We start from the raw sequence: 23,974 nt of genomic DNA, 5'->3' as shown, positions 1-23,974 counted from the left end.
AAAAGATATTCTGGCCTTCCATCACAGTGAGGAGGTGACTGGAGGAGACTCACTGTGATGGATGTTTCTTTTTTGTTTGGTGTTGGTTTATGATTGTGTGTGTGCTATTGCTTATTTTTATTGCTTATTTTTATTGGTCTCATTGTTGGACTGTGGGTCATTTTTCATTTCACTGCACATTTATGTGTATGTGACAAATAAATTGACTATTGATATAGACCACATTTGTTTGTGCTTTTTATGCCAATGATTTCTGAACGCAAACGTACTCGGGTCTATTCAGATTTAATTTCTCCAGTTACACATTGAAGAAATGTCAGGCATTTTGCCCCCAAGTGTAGAGTAAAAACTCACCTTGTTTAGCATCGATGTGATTGATTGATCGTGGTATCGGTGTGTTACTCAAAATATTCTTATTGTCAGCAAACCTTCGGCTTCACTGAGCATCATTAGAATGTTCCACTCTAATGCTTCAGCACTAGCAATGAACAATGCACCTGAAAAGTAAATCTTTTAATAGTTCTTCAAGTTTATTTGTAGAAGAAAACATACGGATTACTTACATTGAAGCTCAATTTATTACCATGTCACATCACGGTGCTAAACAGTAGACAAAAGAACAGTATTGAAGTGACTGAAATAGCTCAGTAGACACAAAATGCTGGATTAACTCAGCGGGACAGGCAGCATCTCTGGATAGAAGGAATGGGTGACGTTTCGGGTCGAGACCCTTCTTCAGTCTGATGTCTGAAGAAGGGTCTCGACCCGAAACATCACCCATTCCTTCTATCCAGAGATGCTGCCTGTCCCGCTGAGTTACTCCAGCATTTTGTGTCTACATTCAAATGCTTGAAAAATTAATAAAATATATGCTGGTAATTATAACTGATCACCAACATTTCAGAAACCAATTGTGCCTACATGTAATTATTTCATAATGCAAGCGCTCATTATAATTACGAAAAAATAGGTCAGATGGATTTGATTGTTTGCGCTGTTGATTACTGTTCCTAGATTCTTTGATTTGCAAGTCGAAGGAAGCTATGTCATGTATCTTCTGCTGTCATAGTTGAAAACTTATTTTATTTTACCTAATTCACTGCAATGGTTTGATTCTTCCAATCATTATATATCTAACTCCTTTGCTTTTCAATTGTATTGTCAATGGGCAATCTCTCTCTCTTTATTTGGACTCTCAATGTTTAGGGACATCTCTATGATATCTCCTGTGAATCCTCAGTGCTCCAACAATCTACCTGCAACCCTGAAGTCTCGATTCCTCGAATTATTCCAAAATTCTTTTCTGCAGCATCTCCAACGCATTAAAGTTCTAAGTTATTAAACAACGTACTCCAGTGATGGCCAAATCACTATCTAATAGGGGGTTGGCACAACATTCTTGTTTCTGTATTCTGTAGAACACTTCTACTTATAAAGATCATCATGCCATTTCCTTGTGTGTAGGAAGGAACTGCAGATGCTGGTTTACACCGAAGATGGACACAAAAAGCTGGAGTAACTCAGTGCGTCGGACAGCATCTCAAGAGAAAAGGAATAGGTGACTTTTTTGGGGGTCGAGACCCTTCTTCAGACCAGTCTTTTCAGACTGCATTCCTTTTCTCCAGAGATGCTGTCTCTCCCGCTGAGTTACTCCTGCTTTTTGTGTCAATTCCATTTCCTTAAACTGTCTTCCAAATACAAAATGCATTGTCCATACAGTCTTGGATCATACCACTTCTGACCACCCTTTAGAATTTCACCCTTTGGAGTTTAATCTTTCCTCAATCTTCCTTTCAAAAAATCCACTTTATATATCTCAGCATCCCATCCTCCTCCACATTTTCTATATATTCAAGCTTTGTGCCATCTGTATATTTTGAAAATGTTGCTGTGCATCCAAGTTTAAGTTTAAAGCATTAACATGCGTTAAGAAAAGCAGCAGAACCAGTACTGATGCCTGGGGGACATCACAACACATCTGCCCCAAGTCCACGAAGCAATCAAACTGCACCACCCTCCTTCTGCCAATTCCATATCTGTTTTTTTCACTGCCCTTTTTATTCCATGGATTCCAGCTATGTTGAGATGTCTTTTATGTTCCATCGTCCATGAACCTGAGGAGGTTATGAGGATATTTCAGCCAGTAACTTCAATTCTTAGAGTAGTAGACATTGCCCAACAGCTTGGAATGCATTCCAAGTTATCCAGTTCACCACTCTATCCTACATTCCTTCCTTTACTGTAAAAAGCCAAAAGCCTAATGAAATCAAATCTAATTCTAATAATAATAATAATAATAATGCATTACATTTATATAGCGCTTTTCAAACACTCAAAGACGCTTTACAGGGATTACTAGAACATAGAGAAGAAAATAAATAGATAAATAAGTAAACAAACAGAAAAAGGAGACAGAAGGTGAGGTGACGGTCAGTGGTTGAAGGCAGTGCTGAACAGGTGAGACTTCAGTGATGTTTTGAATGTGGTGAGTGAGGAGGAGTCTCTGACGGTTTGGGGTAGTGAGTTCCAGAGGGTGGGAGCAGCGATGGAGAAAGCCCTGTCCCCCCAGGATCTGAGTTTGGTCCGGATGGGGGGGGGGACAGGAGGTTGGCAGCAGCAGAGCGGAGGGTGCAGGTGGGAGTGTGTCTGTGGAGGAGGTCAGTCAGGTAGGATGGGGCCAGGTTATGGAGGGCTTTGTAGGTCATGAGGAGGATTTTGTACTGGATTCTCTGGGGGATGGGGAGCCAGTGGAGCTTGTAAAGGACGGGGGTGATATGGTCACGGATCGGGGAGTGGGTGAGTAGACGGGCAGCGGAGTTTTGAATGTATTGAAGTTTACTGATGATTTTTGAGGGTGAGCCATAGAGGAGGCTGTTGCAGTAGTCCAGACGGGAGGTGATGAAGGCGTGGGACATAATGGGACATAAATGTATATAAATGTATATCCATTATTAAGGAATCATACAAAAAATGATCTTAATTTCAGGGCAAACTTCAGAATCTAATATGAATTCTTTAGGGTGTGCAGCAGATAGAGCACCAGAGAGCCAGGATCGATCCAGACCTCAGGTGCTGTCTGTGAGGAGTTTGCACGTTCTCCCTATGACCACGTGGGTTTCCTCCAGGTGCTCCAGCTTCCTCCCACATCCCGAAGACGTGCGGCTTTGTAGGTTAATTGACCTCTGTAAAATTGCCCATGGTGTGTCGGGAATGGATGTGAAAGTGAGATAGAACTATTGGGGAACAGGCGATCGAAGTTTGGCGCAGACTTGGTGGGCCGAAGGGCCCGTTTCCACACTGTATCTCTAAACTAAACTAAAACTAATTAGAATCAGAAATGTTTAAAAGGAAAGGAAACTAAAGGGAGTAAACAGAAGCAGCACATGCATAAGTGAATATAATACTTTTAAAACATTTATTTCAACAACTTCACATCATGAAATAGTTTATTTGAGCATCACAGGGAGCAATAAGAACATATATTAGGCAAGGGTTCAACTATAAATTACCATGGTATTGCAGGCTAACAAATACAATTACAAATACGCCATTCAGCCACAAATTAGATTTTAGCTCCAACACCATCCCTTCTTAGTGAAGAGCAGAATGTAAAATTAACCCCATTTCGCACTTAGTCACAAGAAAGATTATCCGCACAAACTCACCCACCAATTATTCATTTTGACATTCAATGGCTATTTCATATACCTATTGCCTTTGTGATCTTAGTGACAAGTAACAGCCAAACCTACGCTACAACAAGGATGTTTGCTTTTAATGATGGCCTGATAACAATGCGTAAGCTTGTATATCTCATGAATATAGTACAATAGCTCACTGGAACAGGCGAGATTAAGCTATGAATTATGACAGCACAGATTTTTCCCATATCCAACCAAACATCCAGTAAATAGACATTCCAGAGTTAAAACTGCCTGGTTAAAAAAAAAAAAAAATGACTATCGGACTTGTTAGGTATGTATTGTATTCGAATGGCACCAGAATCCACAGCTCCAACCCGGACGTCTTGGGAAGGGGAAATGGGCAATCCTTGGATGATAGAGACTGGGAGAATGCCTGGATCCTGTACCCACTCAATGTCAACCTGTAGCAGACATAAAGAAATTCAATTTAAAACAATTTACAGAGCAGATAATATACCCAACAATTTAAGATGCATCGGGTCGACTCGCTGCTGAAGGACCACTCGCAGAAAACAAACTTCCATTTTGAAACATTACACTTGATCCTAAAAGGACGAAAATTGTTGGAACTAAAAAGGCAAAAGCATTATTCTCAATTTGCTGCATCCAACACAGTAACTGCCCGACGGCACAGCGGCAGAGTTGCTGCCTTAAAGCGCCAGAAACCCGGGTTCAATCCTGACTACGGGTGCTGTCTGTGCGGAGTTTGTACGTTTGTCCGTTACCACGTGGGTTTTCTCCGGGTGCTCCGGTTTCCTCCCACATTCCAAAGACGTACAGGGTTGTAGGTTAATTGGCTTTGGTAAGAACTGTAAATTGTCTCTTGTGTGTAGGAATAGTGTTAAGGTACAGGGATCGCTGGCACGGACTCGGTGGGCCCACGCTGAATCTCTAAACTAAAAAGATTTTAATTCTTCATTTAAAACAAAACTCTCATTGGAGGGCAATAATATTCAGAGTAACATTTTAACATAATGACTCATTATCAAAATTACAACATTGCAACATGCTACATGTTACACGGTAGCGCAGCGGTAGAGTTGCTGCTTTACAGCGAATGCAGCGCCGGAGACTCAGGTTCGATCCTGACTACGGGTGCTGTACTGTAAGGAGTTTGTACGTTCTCCCCGTGACCTGCGTGGGTTTTCTCCGAGATCTTCGGTTTCCTCCCACACTCCAAAGACGTACAGTTATGTAGGTTAATTGGCTGGGTAAATGTAAAAATTGTCCCTAGTGGGTGTAGGATAGTGTTAATGTACGGGGATCGCTGGGCGGCACGGACTTGGAGGGCCGAAAAGGCCTGTTTCCGGCTGTATATATATGATATGATATGATATGATATGAGCCAAATAGTTTAGTGATGGCCACATTTACGATCCCTTTATCTGTTTTTACTGTGAAGGCAGATTGAATGAAACTTTCTGATTGGAACAAAGAGAAAATTTTACTCGTATTTGACAATGGTTCCTGACTAAAACTGTACACAGGCATTTTCCATTGCACTGCTAAGAAACATATTAAACTCCACATTGCAATATATACAAAGTCAGAGCTTATAATTAACATTTAAATAGCAACACTAATAATGGTTGTCATGTTGTTTTGTCAGTGACTGTAAATTGCATCATTATTGCCATGGTGAGAGAAACTCTGAAATATCTACAACAAAACAACATGGACGTTACCGGCACTAATTACATTTTCAAACAAACATAGACAAAGGTGATTCTGACAGGAACAGCAATCAAAACGAAATGTCATATTTTTGCCTTCCTAATTCATGAAAAATGACTGTATGATGAAAATTACTGCATAAATGGGAAAAAAAACGTAACACCAGCCTGAACCAAAACACAGACATGCACTGCACAGATTTATACTGTACCAATCAGATATCTCTGGAGCCTTACAAGGAAATAATGGGATTATTCGCGACACCAATATGTTGATTACAAACTGATTTGCTGCACAGAGACATTGGTTAATTAAAAAATCCTTTAATTCTAGATTAAGTTATGTGACTAGGGTTGCCAACTGTCCTGTATTTTGGACTAAATTAGTTTGTCCCATACGGGACCGCCCTTGTCCCGTATTAGGCCCGGACACTGTAGGCCCGGACACTGTAGGCCCGGACACTGCAGCCCGGTGTCGCTGTAGTCCCGAACAGTGTAGGCCCGGGTGCCGCCTAACGGAGGTTGCATAGCAACCCACCTCCCCGCCCGGGTGGCCGCCATTGGTGGAGCGGGAGCACGTGGCCGTTGGCTGGGTGAGGTCACATGGGGCGCGGGGCGGTGACGTCACCTTGTCCCTTATTTGGGAGTGAGGAAGTTCGCAACCCTATATGTGACGGACTTTTCCAGAGTGCTTATGGTAAACATGAATATCCGCAATTGAGCTTGATTATTGTGGAACGTTTATTAAAGTTTGTATGCAGAAAATATGGAAAATTCTGGATAACAATTCTGGATAACAACCTTTATCAATAAAGGAGTAACATCAATTGTTTAAACAATTTGAGAGAATCTTCCATGTGCGAATTTCTAAAAACAAATGCATTAGAAACTTTCTATGAAGACAACAGTTTTTGATTGCAAAGCAATAGAAACGTGAAGTTGTAGAATTTTCAGATCAGCACACTCATACCAAATATTTCATGTAAATCTGTGCACATTTTCTACAGAAATAATTTTTTCACAGAACTATTAAACTGCTTAAAAAGATATTTTCCCTTTTCATTCAACATGTGCAATCGAACTTCCAACATTCACAAAGTCAACCAAACGATTGAGAGATACTGTTTAAACATAGCAATGACAAGATGTATACAGCATATAATCATGCTTGAAACCATGTAATGGTATCAAACTACTATGTTTGATTTTGTGTGCAAACAGGAAACAAATCTGCATGTTAATCAATTAAGTATATTTTACAAAGAATCTTATATATATATGAGTGTGAATATATACGAGTGTGTATATATATATATATATTATATATATATGAGTGTAAGAAAATAACTGCAGATGCTGGTACAAATCAAAGGTATTTATTCACAAAATGCTGGAGTAACTCAGCAGGTCATGCAGCATCTCAGGAGAGAAGGAATGGGTGACGTTTCGGGTCGAGATCCTTCTTCAGACATATATATGAGATTCTTTGTAAAATATACTTAATTGATTAACGTGCAAATTAACGTGCAAAATTATATATATATAATTACCACAATTAAATAATGTAAGCTTACGGAGCAAGCAGCATTCTGATAGATTGGTGTTGGTTTCAGTGGAAGAAAGCCCTTACTCATCTATAATTTGATGTCTTCAACTTATTTGTTCGGCTGATGTTACATTACTGTTTCGTTAAATAGTTTTTTAAACATATTAACCACATGAGGCCATTCAATATATCGGATGGCAACATAAGCTTCTTGACAGGACTTATAACTCCATTCCACATCTTTAATAACCCGACTGTATATGCACGAACTAAATCATCAAACTCCCAGGATTACTCTGGCCCTTGTTCCATTGTTACTCAGGATCAAAAACAATGCAAAGTTCTTTCAAACTAGGGGCGCCGGGGTGACAAGCTAATTTTATTGGACCAATGCCTGTTTACCTTAAGTTTAATATCTCTTTTCTAACAAGATTGGCAATTTCATATATGTCAATTGAATCAAACACCAATTGTAATGTAAGCAAACATCGATCAGAAAATGAGATCATTACAGTACAACGTTAGAGATATTCGTTAACTTTATGAAAATAAAAACTTAATTTCAGCTGAGCGCAATAGAAGTGGGTTATTACACGTTTAAATATAGATTTATAAATTACTTGGCAAGAGGAATACTGTTTCATTTTAATTGCCTTATTCCATAGTAATTAGTTTAATGCAATAGGAAACTCTAAAGAGTTTCACTTGCGGCCTTTACATTTCACACATCTTCTTTGAGATACAATTTCAGAATAAACTTGCTATTGCTGACATTTTAAAGCTTACGTTACACAGTGCAGATGTGTTAAAGCTCACATTAGAGTGTTAAAATTTAACCGTCAATGAATTACAGGAAAAACCTGAAAGGTAACGTTGTGGTACTAACCTAGTGAACTCTTGCCAAAATTATTCTTATTGTCAGCACCAAGCATCTCCGTGGCACTTAAACCTCTTCCACGCTCAGTACGGAGGTTGGATTGATGTGCAACTGAAGGGCTGGCCAGATGATGGCTTCCTGTAATATTATCAGTGAACCCATGGTGAGCAGGTGTAACACACTGGAGAACTGTTTACAGAGAATATAAATAGTCGTTTAAAACAATAAAATAAAATTTCAACAGCCCAGTGTCCAATGGACTTTTTACCTGTACAGCATGTAGTGTGCATGTAAACAGGAAATAGACAATAGACTGTATAAGAAAATAACTGCAGATGCTGGTACAAATCGATTTATTCACAAAATGCTGGAGTAACTCAGCAGGTCAGGCAGCATCTCGGGAGAGAAGGAATGGGTGACGTTTCGGGTCGAGACCCTTCTTCAGACTGATTTAAGTATTGTATCAGCCTGATCTTGATCTTTGAATGCAATTCAATACGTCCATAGCAACAAGATACGTCGTAACCTTAGGGTCTGAAGAAGGGTCTCGACCCGAAACGTCACCCATTCCTTCTCTCCCGAGATGCTGCCTGACCTGCTGAGTTACTCCAGCATTTTGTGAATAAATAGACAATAGACAATGGGTGCAGGAGTAGGCCATTCGGCCCTTTGCACAAGCACCGCCATTCACTGTGATCATGGCTGATCACCCACAGTCAGTACCCCGTTCCTGCCTTCTCCCCATATCCCTTGGCTCTGCTATCTTTAAGAGCTCTATCTAACTCCTTCTTGAAAGCATCCAGAGAATCGGCCTCCACTGCCTTCTGAGGCAGAGAATTCCACAGATTCACAACTCTCTAATGCTAGAAATGCCTGTACGGTTTGACAGCACCTGTCCAAAGAGATACAGGATTAATGTTTCAGATCCATGGCCTTCTATCACTTGAAATGTCAATTCTGTTTCTTACGCCTGATGCACCTGAACAGCTGGTTATTTTTGCAGGATTACTATTTTTACTTCAAATTTCCACCCAATGCACTATGGTATTTTTACATTTGTACGCAGATGAGTTGTTTCCTAAATGTAAGGAGTTTGCAGAGTTTTTCCAGTCTTTTCCTCTCTTTTTCAGTCAGAGAGTTGTGAATCTGTGGAATTCTCTGCCTCAGAAGGCAGTGGAGGCCAATTCTCTGAATGCATTCAAGAGAGAGCTGGATAGAGCTCTTAAGGATAGCGGAGTCAGGGGGTATGGGGAGAAACATAGAAACATAGAAAATAGGTGCAGGAGTAGGCCATTCGGCACTTCGAGCCTGCACCGCCATTCAATATGATCATGGCTGATCATCCAGCTCAGTAACCTGTACCTGCCTTCTCTCCATACCCCCTGATCCCTTTAGCCACAAGGGCCACATCTAACTCCCTCTTAAATATAGCCAATGAACTGGCCTCAACTACCTTCTGTGGCAGAGAATTCCACAGACTCACCACTCTCTGTGAAGGCAGGAACGGGGTACTGATTGAGAATGATCAGCCATGATCACATTGAATGGCGGTGCTGGCACAAAGGGCCGAATGGCCTCCTCTTGCACCTATTGTCTATTGTCTATTGTCTATAATGGCATGTTTCCTCTTTAAGATCGGTGAGATGTTTTCTAAGGCTATCGGTACATCTAAAGATATCAATTGATCCCATGGGATGATGGCCTAGAGCTTGTTTGAACAAAGCCAAGTAACCTAACTAGGTGTCCTTCCCTTTGGAACAACATGACTGATGTTGGTAAAGACATCTTCTTAGAATGAAATTGCATGTTTCAATGTGGCATTCTAATATTAGTTTTCTGCTTGATAGTAATTTTCCATTATTTACAAACACAAACATTCATCGCAAATGTCTGGAAATTATTCAGTCAATAGGACTTTCCTGCTCCAGGAATCTGAGACAAAATTGGACATGTCCTTTTGAACGTTGGCACATGCACAACAGAATGAATGCTTGCCAGGGGAACTCAGCAGGTAACTGTGGAGGGAAATGGACAGACAACATTTCGGGTCGGGACCCTTCTTCAGACTGAGACAAACCATTGCCTGTCCTTTTCCCTCCATAGGTGCCTCAACATAGGCCTGTTGAGTTCCCCCAACACTTTGTTTTTGGCTCAAGATTCCAGCATCTGCAGCCTCCTGTGTCTTCAGAGATTGGATGCTCTCATTATGTGCTACACAGCTACAAGACACTGACTAAAACGGCTCCTTATTGAACTCTTCATTTGATCTGGTAATGAACAATTCTTTTAGCTGTTACACTCCCAAAATATAGTTTGACACCAAAAGATTTGCATCCTACCAAATAAGAACGTTGCTGAACAATATCAGAAGTCAATGGTGTTGTTTTTAAGAACTTCAGAGCTCAGTTGAATGATGCATTTGTTAAAATACATTAATATGTAACTTATTTCATTAAAACTTGATTGACCGGAGTGGTGATAAGAAACTGTCTTAAACATCAAAACAATTGTTAAGACACAGGCAAATTAATTCCTGCCTCAGTGAATCTCAATTAGGTATTACTTTACAAATAAAACGAGACCTTGTGACTTGAGGTAAACATTGTCAAAACCACACCAGCATTCTTCAGAGTGTCAATGAAGAGACAACTGAGAAGAGGGGACACAGCCTAATGCTGAGGTATACCCATGGGATTTGTTGGGATACCATGTGCTTCCTGGTTATTCATACCTTCTCGGTTCCAGTATCAGCACTGTACGTCCTGTTTGTGCTTCAATATCCTTTTTAGAAGATGGAGACTGAACTGCACACCATTTCCTAAGTGTGATCTACTCAACTGTGTTTTGTACCGATGAATATTTATGGAGAACACTCAATATGAATATAACAAATGTCTCTCTAGGCACTCTCACATTTTATCTTACAAATTTATTCATTCTTGGAAGAGTAATCTCCATGGACGAAGTTTCGCTTGCTTTCTTTTCCGTTATATGCAAACTGGAATACAATGAATGCAAAGTGTGGGTCTGGCTCCAATGAATTCGTTTTATCATTTTAACTCTTCAGTTAATTGCAGATTCGCTGATCCTTATTTCAGTGGATCTACGATGGAGTCAAGATGTTTGTTCCTTCAGTCCTTTATGCTCAACAGTGCAATTAACTCCAGGGCAACCATTTGTCAAAAGGGTTTTCTATTGAGGCATGCCTTTTTAATAAAAACTGCTCGGAATAAAAGCCTATTGTTGTCTTTTGGTTACCTACCCGATTCATCCTTTTGTTTTCTTCCCCTGTAATTTGTCGACTTGCTCACTGAATCTTTACCATCTTGACTGGATGAACTGCACTCAGACTCACTTTCACTGTCACTGGAGACAACTGAAACAGAAGCAAAAGATTAATGGCCTTTCCAAATGAGCTTAACATATTTTTGCAATAGAACTGTAACACAGCAGACACTCAAATGAAGAGCTCACGTTTATAATTAAGGAAGGTGCTGTGGCTGAAGACTGAAGCATGCATTAACTGAATGCTCGAGCACAGTGTTGTTCAGTTAGAGAGCTTTTTTTCCACACATTCAGTATTGATTGATTGATTGGAAGATACAGCATGGATACAGCCCTTCAGTTCAGCGGGTCTACACTGACCATCGACCACTTATTTCTATGTTATCCCACTTCAGAATCACTCCCTGCACACTAGGAGCAATTTGCAGAGGCCAATTAGCCCATAAACCAGCACATCCTTAGGTTGTGGGAAGAAACTGGAGCACCCGGAGGAAACCCATGTAATGACAAGGAGTATGTCGACACACAGATGGCACCCGAGGTCAGGATCGAGCCGGGGTCTCTGGTATTGTGAGGCAGCAGCTCTACCAGCTGCACCACTCTGCCGCTCACATACTTCAAGGCAGTGAAAATTTATTCTGAACATTACGTGATTCAAAAACACAAGGCAAACAGGAGCAGAATTGAGCCATTCGGCCCAACGAGTCTAAGCTGCCATTCACTCACGACTGATCTATATTACCCCTCAACCCCATTCTCCTGCCTTCTCCCTCGAACCTACCTGGATCCTACAGCAAACTGTTGATGTGGCAAGGGCTATCTTTTTTTTTTCAGACAACAGCAATGCAAACCTCAATAATAAGTAGCAGTTCCCTGTATATTTCCGTTATCACAAAAGCTATTTTAACTGGCCAAGTCAATGGAGATTTTTAAGGCAGAGATAGGTAGATTGTTGATTGGTACGGGTATCAGGGGTTATGGGGAGAAGGCAGGAGAATAAGGTTTGAAGAGAGAGATAGATCAGCCACGACTGAATGGCGGAGTAGACTTGATGGGCCGAATGGCCTAATTCTGCTCTTATCACTTATGATCTCATGAACCTAACATGCTGCTGAACAGCTATTATGATTTCCAGCATAATAACACTAATAAAATTTTAAAGACAAATTCATGTTTTTGGTTCGGTGTGGCTGACCAATGCACTCATCATTTATTCAGATTGCTTACTGCCAGGTGAAACATAATACAGTATCATTCCATGAAAACCAATGGAATATTATACTTTATCAATTTCCTTTCAAAACCACTTACAATAGTTTTCAAGCAGCTACAATTGACATTACAATTCTCATTTATTTTTGCACGTAATTCTGAAAACAAAAGATGGCCTGAATTTCTATATGAAATACAAGATGTTGGTAGCATTTGTGAAATAACAGTTTATACTTTTTATGCTTACAAATGATCAAGGTATCAAATTATGTTTGTTCAATTTAGCACCATAAAATGTGTTTGTTTGCAGGCTCAATCCACCATTATAGACACAGCTGCAAGATATCTTTGCTTTGGTAGGACCATATGTGTCAAGTGTGGAACCATTTTGTTGACAAGTAAGAGCGGTACGGTGGCGCAGCGGTGGAGTTGCTGCCTTAGAGCGCCAGAGATCCGGGTTCGATCCTGACTACCGGTGCTGTTTGTACGGAGTTTGTACGTTTTTCCCCGTGACCTACGTGGGTTTTTCCCAGGAGCTCCGGTTTCCTCCCACACTCCAAAGACGTACAAGTTTGTCGATTAATTGGCTTCGGTAAAATTGTAAATTGTCCCTAGTGTGTTAACGTGCATGGGTCGCTGGTCAGCGTGGACACTGTGGGCCGAAGGGCCTGTTTCCACGCTGTATTTGAGGATGGGCATTTTTACTATTGAGGGAGTGCAGCGTAGGCTCACGCGGTTAAATTCCCGGGATGGCGGGACTGTCATATGATGAAAGAATGGAGTGACTGGGCTTGTTGTATTCACTGGAATTTAGAAGGATGAGAGGGGATCTTATAGAAACATATAAAATTATTAAGGAATTGGACCGCTAAATGCAGGAAACATGTTCCCGATGTTGGGGGAGTCCAGAACCAGGGACTGCAGTTTAAGAATAAGGGGTAGGCCGTTTAGAACTGAGATGAGGAAAAAGATTTTCACACAGAGAGTTGTAAATTTGTGGAATTCTCTGCCTCAGAAGGCAGTGGAGGCAGATTCACAGGATGCATTCAAAAGAGTCAGATAGAGCTCTTAAGGCTAGCGGAATCAAGGGGTATGGGGAGAAGGCAGGAACGGGGTACTGATTGTGGATGATCAACCATGATCAAATTGAATGGCGGTGCTGGTTTGAAGGGCTGAATGGCCAACTCCTGCACCTATTATCTATGTATCTCTAAACTAAACTGAACTGAACACTGACGTCTTCAGTATTATTAGCTGTGTGGTGCAAGGTCAGAAGCTATTGACAACTCTATTCATTGCCTGCTCTCAAGTTCACATGACCACAGAAAGAACTACTAATCTCATGTGGGCTTGTTTGAACCTCCACATTGCACAATATTTCTCTTTAGCTGAGGCAGAGAAAGGGATCAATGACATTGACAAGCACTCATATATTTTTCATGCAAAAATGAACGATTATTTCAATGTTTAAAGTAGTAACAAGTATTAATACTGACAAGCAAGGATCGATTTTCATACCATTCTATGAAATAATCAGGCATTTGAAAACCATGAAAAAAAATTCTGGATGCAATTATCAGTTAATGCACGATTAAATCTACAATATACAGAGACAGGTCATTGGTCATTCATTTTGTTTTATTATTAAAGACACACAAACATCGTCCCAAAGCTACGGTTTAACAATTCCCACCTGATCCAAGGCCTTTGCACTGTGAGTGACCCGGTCAACATTAGGGAAATTAAAATCTCCCAGTAAAATCACCCTACAATTTTTACAGCTATCTGCGATCTCCCGGCACATCTGTTCTGATTCCCGCCAATTATTGGGGTTGCCTTTAAAACAGTCCCATCAAAGTGATCACCCCCTTCTTATAGACAATAGACAATAGGTGCAGGAGTAGGCCATTCGGCCCTTCGAGCCAGCACCGCCATTCAATGTGATCATGGCTGGTCATCCACAATCTGTACCCCGTTCCTGCCCGCTCCCCATACCCCCTGACTCCGCTATCATTAAGAGCTCTATCTGACTCTCTCTTGAAAGCATCCAGAGAATTGGCCTCCACTGCCTTCTGAGGCAGAGAATTCCACAGATTTACAACTGTCTGAGTGAAAAAGTTTTTCCTCATCTCCGTTCTAAATGGCCGACCCCTTATTCTTAAACTGTGGCCCCTGGTTCTGGACTCCCCCAACATTGGGAACACGTTTCCTGCCTCTAGCGTGTCCAACCCCTTAATAATCTTAGTGTAAGAAAATAACTGCAGATGCTGGTACAAATCGAAGGTATTTATTTCACAAAATGCTGGAGTAACTCAGCAGGTCAGGCAGCATCTCAGGAGAGAAGGAATGGGTGACGTTTCGGGTTTCAGACTGAAGAAGGGTCTCAACCCGAAACGTCGCCCATTCCTTCTCTCCTGAGATGCTACCTGACCTGCTGAGTTACTCCAGCATTTTGTGAAATAAATACCTTAATAATCTTATATGTTTCAATAAGATCCCCTCTCATCCTTCTAAATTCCAATGTATACAAGCCCAGTCGTTGTTTCTGTTCCACCCGTATATCCACACTGAACGATCCCCCAAGGATATTCTCCATTCTCAATAGACAATAGACAATAGGTGCAGGAGTAGGCCATTCAGCCCTTCGAGCCAGCACCGCCATTCAATGCGATCATGGCTGATCACTCTCAATCAGTACCCCGTTCCTGCCTTCTCCCCATACCCCCTCACTCCGCTATCCTTAAGAGCTCTATCCAGCTCTCTCTTGAAAGCATCCAACGAACTGGCCTCCACTGCCTTCTGAGGCAGAGAATTCCACACCTTCACCACTCTCTGACTGAAAATGTTCTTCCTCATCTCCGTTCTAAATGGCCTACCCCTTATTCTTAAACTGTGGCCCCTTGTTCTGGACTCCCCCAACATTGGGAACATGTTTCCTGCCTCTAATGTGTCCAATCCCCTAATTATCTTATATGTTTCAATAAGATCCCCCCTCATCCTTCTAAATTCCAGTGTATACAAGCCCAATCGCTCCAGCCTTTCAACATACGACAGTCCCGCCATTCCGGGAATTAACCTAGTGAACCTACGCTGCACGCCCTCCATAGCAAGAATATCCTTCCTCAAATTTGGAGACCAAAACTGCACACAGTACTCCAGGTGCGGTCTCACCAGGGCCCGGTACAACTGTAGAAGGACCTCTTTGCTCCTATACTCAACTCCTCTTGTTATGAAGGCCAACATTCCATTGGCTTTCTTCACTGCCTGCTGTACTTGCATGCTTCCTTTCATTGACTGATGCACTAGGACACCCAGATCTCGTTGAACTCCCCCTCCTCCTAACTTGACACCATTCAGATAATAATCTGCCTTTCTATTCTTACTTCCAAAGTGAATAACCTCACACTTATCTACATTAAACTGCATCTGCCATGTATCCGCCCACTCACACAACCTGTCCAAGTCACCCTGCAGCCTTATTGCATCTTCCTCACAATTCACACTACCCCCCAGCTTAGTATCATCTGCAAATTTGCTAATGGTACTTTTAATCCCTTCGTCTAAGTCATTAATGTATATCGTAAATAGCTGGGGTCCCAGCACCGAACCTTGCGGTACCCCACTGGTCACTGCCTGCCATTCCGAAAGGGACCCATTTATCCCCACTCTTTGCTTTCTGTCTGTCAACCAATTTTCTATCCATGTCAGTACCCTACCCCCAATACCATGTGCCCTAATTTTGCCCACTAATCTCCTATGTGGGACCTTGTCGAAGGCTTTCTGAAAGTCGAGGTATACCACATCCACTGACTCTCCCCTGTCAATTTTCCTAGTTACATCCTCAAAAAATTCCAGTAGATTTGTCAAGCATGATTTCCCCTTCGTAAATCCATGTTGACTCGGAATGATCCTGTTACTGCTATCCAAATGCTCAGCAATTTCGTCTTTTATAATTGACTCCAGCATCTTCCCCACCACTGATGTCAGACTAACTGGTCTATAATTACCCGTTTTCTCTCTCCCTCCTTTCTTAAAAAGTGGGATAACATTTGCTATCCTCCAATCCACAGGAACTGATCCTGAATCTATAGAACATTGAAAAATGATCTCCAATGCATCCACTATTTCTCACATCTTCCCACTGCTGCTCTGCTCATAAAGCCAGAGAGGCATGTCTGGCCAGAGAGCCAGAGAGCTGGCATGTCTGGCCAGAGAGCCAGAGAGTGATACAGCATGGACACATGCCTTTCGGCCCGAGTTCGCACCGACCAGCAATCACCACACACTCAAGACCATCCCACACACACCAGGGTCAATTTACAATTTTGCCCCAAGCCAATTAGCTTACAAACCTGTACGTCTTTGGAGTACGGGAGGATCATATATCTGATACTGCAAGGGCATGTCAAGTGACAAAATATCATATTCACTACAACAATTGTCATGGTTTTATTCACAATATCAAACAAAACCTGGGAAATAATTTATCAAACCGACCATGTTTTGGTCAGTTTCTTGGAAAACTAGTCCTAAACCACCAGAGAGAAAATAATTGTTGCATTCAATTTAGAGATGCATTGTGGAAACAGGCCCTTTGGCCTGGGTCCGCACTGACCAACAATCACCTGTTCATACTCGTTCTATGTTATCCCAGTATTGCACACTGCGGGGAAATTTACAGAGCACAGTTGACCTACAAACCTGCATGTCTTTGGATTGTGGGAGGAAATCGGAGCACCCGGACGAAATCCACATGGTCACAGGGAAAATGTACAAACTCTGCACAGACAACACCCGTAGTCGGGGTCGAACCCAGGTCTCTGGCGCTGTGAGGCAGCAACTCTACCGCTGCAACACTGCGCCGCCCTTTAGAATTAGGCTCACAAAATTTCACAATTATTCTCCCTGCTAACAATCTTTCCTCTCGCAAACAGAACTAATTTTTTTTAATTTGCTAAAGTGTTACACCTAAACCAGATTTATTTCTGATGTTCCACCTATACAAGTCACCCATGGAACAATTATGAAGGACAGACTTTATTGCCATAAGTCTGCATCACAGACATGCACAGGATCTACATAGTAAGTCAGTAAATGAAGATGCATCTATTTAAATGTATCCATCGTGAAAGACGGCAAGAAATCTGGTTGAAACAGTGAGGATGGTTGAAATAGATTTCAAAACGCAGACAGCTTGTGGAGTGGGCAAACATGTGACAGGCAGTAAAGTGTGACATTTAGTTCAGTTTACCTTAACTTAGAGATAAAGTGTGGAAACAGGCCCTTTGGGCCACCGAGCCTGCACCAACCAGTGATCCCCTGGACACTAGCTCCATCCTACACACGAGTCTGAAGAAGGGTCTCGACCCGAAACGTTGCCCATTCCTTCTCTCCCGAGATGCTGCCTGACCTGCTGAGTTACTCCAGCATTTTGTGAATAAATACCTCCGATTTGTACCAGCATCTGCAGTTATTTTCTTATCCTACACACGAGGGACAATTTACAGAAGCCAATTAACCTACAAACGTGCACATCTTTGGAATGGGGGAGGAAACCGGAGCACACGGAGAAAACCCACGCAGAGAACGTGCAAACTCCGCACAGACAGCACTGGTGGTCAGGATTCAAACCCGGGTCTTTGGCGATGTAAAGCAGCATCTCTACCGCTGCGCCACCGAGCCATTTGTGAGCCATTTGTACAGCAGACAACACGGAGATACAACGGCACTTCCACTTTCACGACTGTCAGCTTCATCTTCCTTATTCATTTCTATCCCTTACACTGGTATCCTGCTAAGCATTACCCCACAGAGTGTAAATTGGTGATAGCACTCTAGAACCACAATGAACCAAACCAAGGTTTGTACTGTTAAAATGGCCACCTGCTGCTCAGGTGCCCGCTGCTGTCCAGGGCGTCTGGCTCGTATCCCCATCCCCCCCCTCGCGTTCCAGCAGCAATGAAACGGTGATCAACGACGGCACACAGATCAATGTGCAGTACACCACTGAGGCAATGCATCACAGTTGTCCGGGAGGGAGGACTGTGTACAAAGGAACTGCAGATGCTGGTTTAAACCGAAGGCTGAAGAGGGGTCTCGACCCGAAACGTCACCCGCTCCTTCTCTCCAGAAATGCTGCCTGTCCCGCTGAGTTGCTCCAGCTTTTTGTGTCTATCCTCGCTCGGGAGGGAGGATTGTTCATTTGCAATGAAAAAGATCAAAACTTATCATACTTGTTGTATAATTTCGGTATTAGCTATGTTCACAGCCACGAGGTTGTGAGCCATCGGATAAGCTGGAGTGTTGCAGCCACTCTATGTTTGAGTGTGTGGCTCAGGGCTAAACGCTGGATGTTTCAGAGAGTGTGGGCCACTGTTGCCGACCAGTAGTTCCATACATTGATGGATCACCTGGATAATATGGTCTCGCAAAATCGCCTCTTGCTGATGTGAAAGAGACTGCTGGCCCCATCTCTCTCCGTTTACCCACGCATCATCCTCGTAAATCTTCTGTAGCTACACTTTCCAGCTTAACAACGTCTTTTATATAATAGAGTGACCAAAACTGAACGCAATACTCCAAATGTGGCCTCGCCAATATCTTGTACAACAGTAACATGACCTCCCAACTTCTGTACTCAATACTCCGATTGTTACCCTACTATTCTCCTCATGATTGTTATGGTACCTGCCTCAACTACCTCCTCTGGTAGTTCATTCGAACAGCGAATGGTATGTTGGCATTCATAGCGAGGGGATTTGAGTATAGGAGCAGGGAGGTTCTGCTGCAGTTGTACAGGGCATTGGTGAGACCACACCTGGAGTATTGCGTACTGTTTTGGTCTCCTAATCTGAGGAAAGACATTCTTGCCATAGAGGGAGTACAGAGAAGGTTCACCAGATTGATTCCTGGGATGGCAGGACTTTCATATGAAGAAAGACTGGATAGACTCGGCTTGTACTCGCTGGAATTTAGAAGATTGAGGGGGGATCTTATAGAAACTTACAAAATTCTTAAGGGGTTGGACAGGCTAGATGCAGGAAGATTGTTCCCGATGTTGGGGAAGTCCAGAACAAGGGGTCACAGTTTAAGGATAAGGGGGAAGTCTTTTAGGACCGAGATGAGAAAGTTTTTTTTCACACAGAGTGGTGAATCTGTGGAATTCTCTGCCACAGAAGGTAGTTGAGGCCAGTTCATTGGCTATATTTAAGAGGGAGTTAGATGTGGCCCTTGTGGCTAAAGGGATCAGGGGGTATGGAGAGAAGGCAGGTACGGGATACTGAGTTGGATGATCAGCCATGATCATATTGAATGGCGGTGCAGGCTCGAAGGGCCGAATGGCCTACTCCTGCACCTATTTTCTATGTTTCTATTCCATATGCCGGGCCTCCCTCTGTGTGAAAAATCTGCCCTTCAGGTTCCTATTATATCTCTCCCCTCTCTCCTTAAACCTAACATCTTTTTGTCCTTGATTCCCCTACTCTGGGTAAAAGATTCCATGCATTTGTCCTGTCTATTCCCCTCATGATCTTATGCACCTCTATAACGTCACCCCTCACCCTCCTGCGCTCCAAGGAATAAAGTTCTTAACCTGTCCCTGTAGCTCAGGCCCTCGAGTCCTGGCAACATCCTCATGATGCAACGACTCTGGTCCCAAATCCTGCTGCTCTCTCACCCATAGTTGCGGGCACTACCTTTTGAGTAGACACGCGACATAGCAACACCTGCAGGACTTTAAACCACGCATTGACTCTTTCAGCCAGACCTATTTAGACAGGGCATTGGTGTGGAGTGTCGGCCCCTGAAAATATTGTAAGTCATCTGGCAACTCTGGTAATATTGCCTCATTCCCAGAAAGCCAGTACAAACATTCGCGCGCACTTTTTCTGAAAGACTTGTCAGCTGCCAAAAGGAAAACCTTGCTAACATTGCACCCGTAGTCGGGATCGAACCCACGTCTCTGGCACTGCAAGGCAGCAGCTCTACCGCTGCGCCACCGTGCCGCACCAGTCCGAGGCAAGTATCCCCATCTGCTGGTAAATTGAATCTTATCCTGGCTCCACTCTCTGCTTCTCTTCAGTCTTAACAAGTATCCCAACCCAAAACGTCGTCCGTCTATTTCCAACACAGATGCTGCCTGACGCGCTGAGTTCCCCCAGTACTCTGTGTTTTGCTCAAGATTTCAGCATCTGCAGTTCCATGTGTCTCTCTACTTCTCTTTCAGTCGGCTGGAATGTTAGTCTGTCGACTGTGGCCAGGACTACTTCTGGCAACATCTTGAACAGGTCCTGCCACTCCATTAGGCACCACAAAGTGCAAGACGTCTCTGCCCCACATTCTCCCATTCACTAATCAACTGCGATCAATAACACACCACATCCACACACCCACACAACTTCGTTACAGTCTCATGATCGTTAGGACCTCTGTTGTACATCCTTGTGCAAATTCATTGCATCACGGGCTGATTTTGCTATAGAAACATAGAAAATAAGTGCAGGAGTAGGCCATTCAGCCCTTTGAGCCAGCGCCGCCATTCAATATGATCATGGCTGATCATCTCACTGAGTTTCTATATCCACCATTTATTCTTATATTTTCCTGAAACATCTCCAATAATGTTGTTTATTTTTGTTATTTTCCATCCTTCAGGTATTCTTTTCCTGTTTTTTTCATCATCATTTGAGAAGAACTCGTCAAGCAACTCACAAAATGGATATCAAAGCAAACAAAGATCATAAAAACTTGCATCAACATTTGCAAGTCACAGCGAGAGATCGCAAAGTTAGTCGGTGTGAGCCAAGCTTCTGTATCCAGGATACAGAAATAGAAAACACCATAGAAAGCATTTTATCAAGATGCATCACAGCACGGTTTGGGAACAGCTCCAACCAAGACCGCAAGAAATTGCAGCAAATTGTGGATGCAACCCAGACCTTCACACAAACCAACCTCCCTTCCATTGACTCCATTTCTACCTCGCGCTGCCTCAGCTGGAATTTAGAAGGATGAGAGGATACACTGGAATTTAGAAGGATGAGAGGGGATCTTATCGAAACATATAAGATTATTAAGGGGTTGGACACGTTAGAGGCAGGAAACATGTTCCCAATGTTGGGGGAGTCCAGAACCAGGGGCCACAGCTTAAGAATAAGGGGTAGGCCATTTAGAACGGAGATGAGGAAAAACTTTTTCAGTCAGAGTGTTGTGAATCTGTGGAATTCTCTGCCTCAGAAGGCAGTGGAGGCCAATTCTCTGAATGCATTCAAGAGAGAGCTGGATAGAGCTCTTAAGGATAGCGGAGTCAGGGGGTGTGGGGAGAAGACAGGAATGGGGTACTGATTGAGAATGATCAGCCATGATCACATTGAATGGCGGTGCTGGCTCGAAGGGCCGAATGGCCTCCTCCTGCACCTATTGTCTATTGTCAGCAAGGCCAGCAGCATAATCAAGGACGAGTCGCACCCCGGCCACTCCCTTTTTTTTCCCCTCTCCCATCGAGCAATAGGTTTAGAAGGGTGAAAACGCACGCCACCAGATTCAGGGACAATTTCTTCCCGGCTGTTATCAGGCAACTGAACCATCCTACCACAACCAGAGAGCAGTGCTGAACTACTATCTACCTCATTGGTGACCTCGGACTATCCTTGATCGGACTTTGCTGGCTTTACCTGACACTAAAAGTCATTCCCTTATCATGTATCTGTACACTGTAAATGGCTCGATTGTGATCATGCTTTGTCTTTCCGCTGGCCGGATAGCACGCAACAAAAGCTTTTCACTGTACCTCGGTACACGCGACAATAAACTAAACTGCAAAAGGATTGTCAAGCAAGGGTCCAAAACCGGATCGCTATCGCCCAAGAGGGTGGACATGTGTGGCTGCAAAAGAAAGACAACTCCAAGAGAGGAGGCCTTGCTGATTTGAGAAAGTAAGAAGGGTCTGAGAAAAACGAGCAATGCCCTGAAGAAACATTTGGAGGCGGCAGGGGTCTCAATAAGCTCAACCATTGTACGCCATGCCTTATTGAGGACCTGGGGAAAAAAACACTTGTAACTGCTGCAATGAGGAAGAAACAATACCAGTGGGCCTGCAATACCAGTCCATGTGAAAGACTGGAGTGACTAGGCTTGTATACACTGGAATTTAGAAGGATGAGAGGAGATCTTATCGAAACGTATACGATTATTAAGGGGTTGGACACGTTAGAGGCAGGAAACATGTTCCCAATGTTGGGGGAGTCCAGAACAAGGGGCCACAGTTTAAGAATAAGGGGTAGGCCATTTAGAACTGAGATGAGAAAAAACTTTTTCAGTCAGAGAGTTGTGAATCTGTGGAATTCTCTACCTCAGAAGGCAGTGGAGGCCAATTCTCTGAATACATTCAAGAGAGAGCTAGATAGAGCTCTTAAGGATAGCGGAGTCAGGGGGTATGGGGAGAAAGCAGGAATTGGGTACTGATTGAGAATGATCAGCCATGATCACATTGAATGGCGGTGCTGGCTCGAAGGGCCGAATGGCCTCCTCCTGCACCTATTGTCTATTGTCTATAATATAAAGACTGGACATGTGAGCCTGGAGAAAGGTGATGAAAGCCATCCCCGGCTTCAGGCCCAACATAGCCAACATGTTCGGAGATCAGTTGGAGAACCGGTGTGAAAATGTCACATTGACCACTTCATCCAACATCCTGACAAGAAGATGTTCTGAGATTGCTTCATCCATTATGGTTTTGGTCTGCTGCACCGGGTTGACCGAATGATGAGATCAGTGCAACATACCAATGCATTACAGAGAAGATTGTTGCCGGAGATGGAGAAGAGTTTTCCCGATGGATTCGGGTTATTCCAGCAAGACCTTGCACTGCCCTCACATCAAAGACGGTGACCCAATTTTCCAGCAGAAAGGGATAGGTCTTGGACTGGCCCGATAACTGGCCTGACCTGAATCCAATTGAGAATTTGTGGTCAATTAATAAGGAGAGTCTGAAGGGAAAGGACTGTACCATGAGATAGAAGTTCAATGAGGCCATTATACAGCTGTGGTAGAGAGATTAATAAAATCCTCAGAGACTGTCAGAATCTGGAGCGGCATGGTGGCGCAGCGGTAGAGTTGCTGCCTTAGAGCGAATGCAGCGCTGGAGACTCAGGTTCGATCCTGACTACGGGCGCCGTCTGTACGGAGTTTGTACGTTCTCCCCGTGACCTGCGTGGGTTTTCTCCGAGCTCTTCGGTTTCCACCCACACTCCAAAGACGTACAGGTATGTAGGTTAATTGGCTGGGCAAATGTAAAGATTGTCCCTAGTGGGTGTAGGATAGTGTTAATGTGCGGGGATCGCTGGGCAGCGCGGACCCAGTGGGCCGAAGGGCCTGTTTCTGCGCTGTATCTCTAAATCGAAATCTAAAAAAATCTAGTTGATTCCGTGCCAAATCATGTCAAAGGCTTGATAAAGAACCGTAGTGTACATATAACGTGCTAAAGACATAATGGCATGATGATAATGATTAACAGGTAGCTCTGCAACATTTATATTGACTTGTTATATCCGCTTGATTGAATTCATTTGCACAAGGATGTAATACAAGCAAATGCAGCAAGTAATTCACACCCAACAGGTTCCGAAAAAGTTTATCCTCTCATGATTTAAATTATACTGCATATTGCGGGGGTCAATAT

At 43.0% G+C, this 23,974-nt stretch overlaps 1 protein-coding gene across 2 annotated transcripts in view; it reads right to left on the bottom strand.

The window, feature by feature from the left end:
* Positions 1-779: 779 nt before the first annotated feature.
* LOC144606539 (rab effector Noc2-like) overlaps positions 780-23,974 on the bottom strand; it is a 143,105-nt gene continuing 119,910 nt past the window's right edge. For both annotated transcript variants that reach the window (XM_078422792.1, XM_078422793.1), the window contains exons 7-9: positions 11,063-11,176; positions 7,810-7,938; positions 780-4,105 (exon numbers count right to left, since the gene is read on the bottom strand). In XM_078422792.1, the coding sequence (XP_078278918.1) occupies positions 4,101-4,105; positions 7,810-7,938; positions 11,063-11,176 (248 nt within the window). In that variant the 3' untranslated portion in view covers positions 780-4,100. The remainder of the gene's footprint in view (positions 4,106-7,809; positions 7,939-11,062; positions 11,177-23,974) is intronic.

This window comes from Rhinoraja longicauda, chromosome 26 (genome assembly GCF_053455715.1).
Source record: "Rhinoraja longicauda isolate Sanriku21f chromosome 26, sRhiLon1.1, whole genome shotgun sequence".
Classification (NCBI taxonomy): Eukaryota; Metazoa; Chordata; class Chondrichthyes; order Rajiformes; family Arhynchobatidae; genus Rhinoraja; species Rhinoraja longicauda.
Note: the sequence above shows the minus strand (reverse complement) of the source record. Positions and strands in the feature narration are given on the sequence as shown.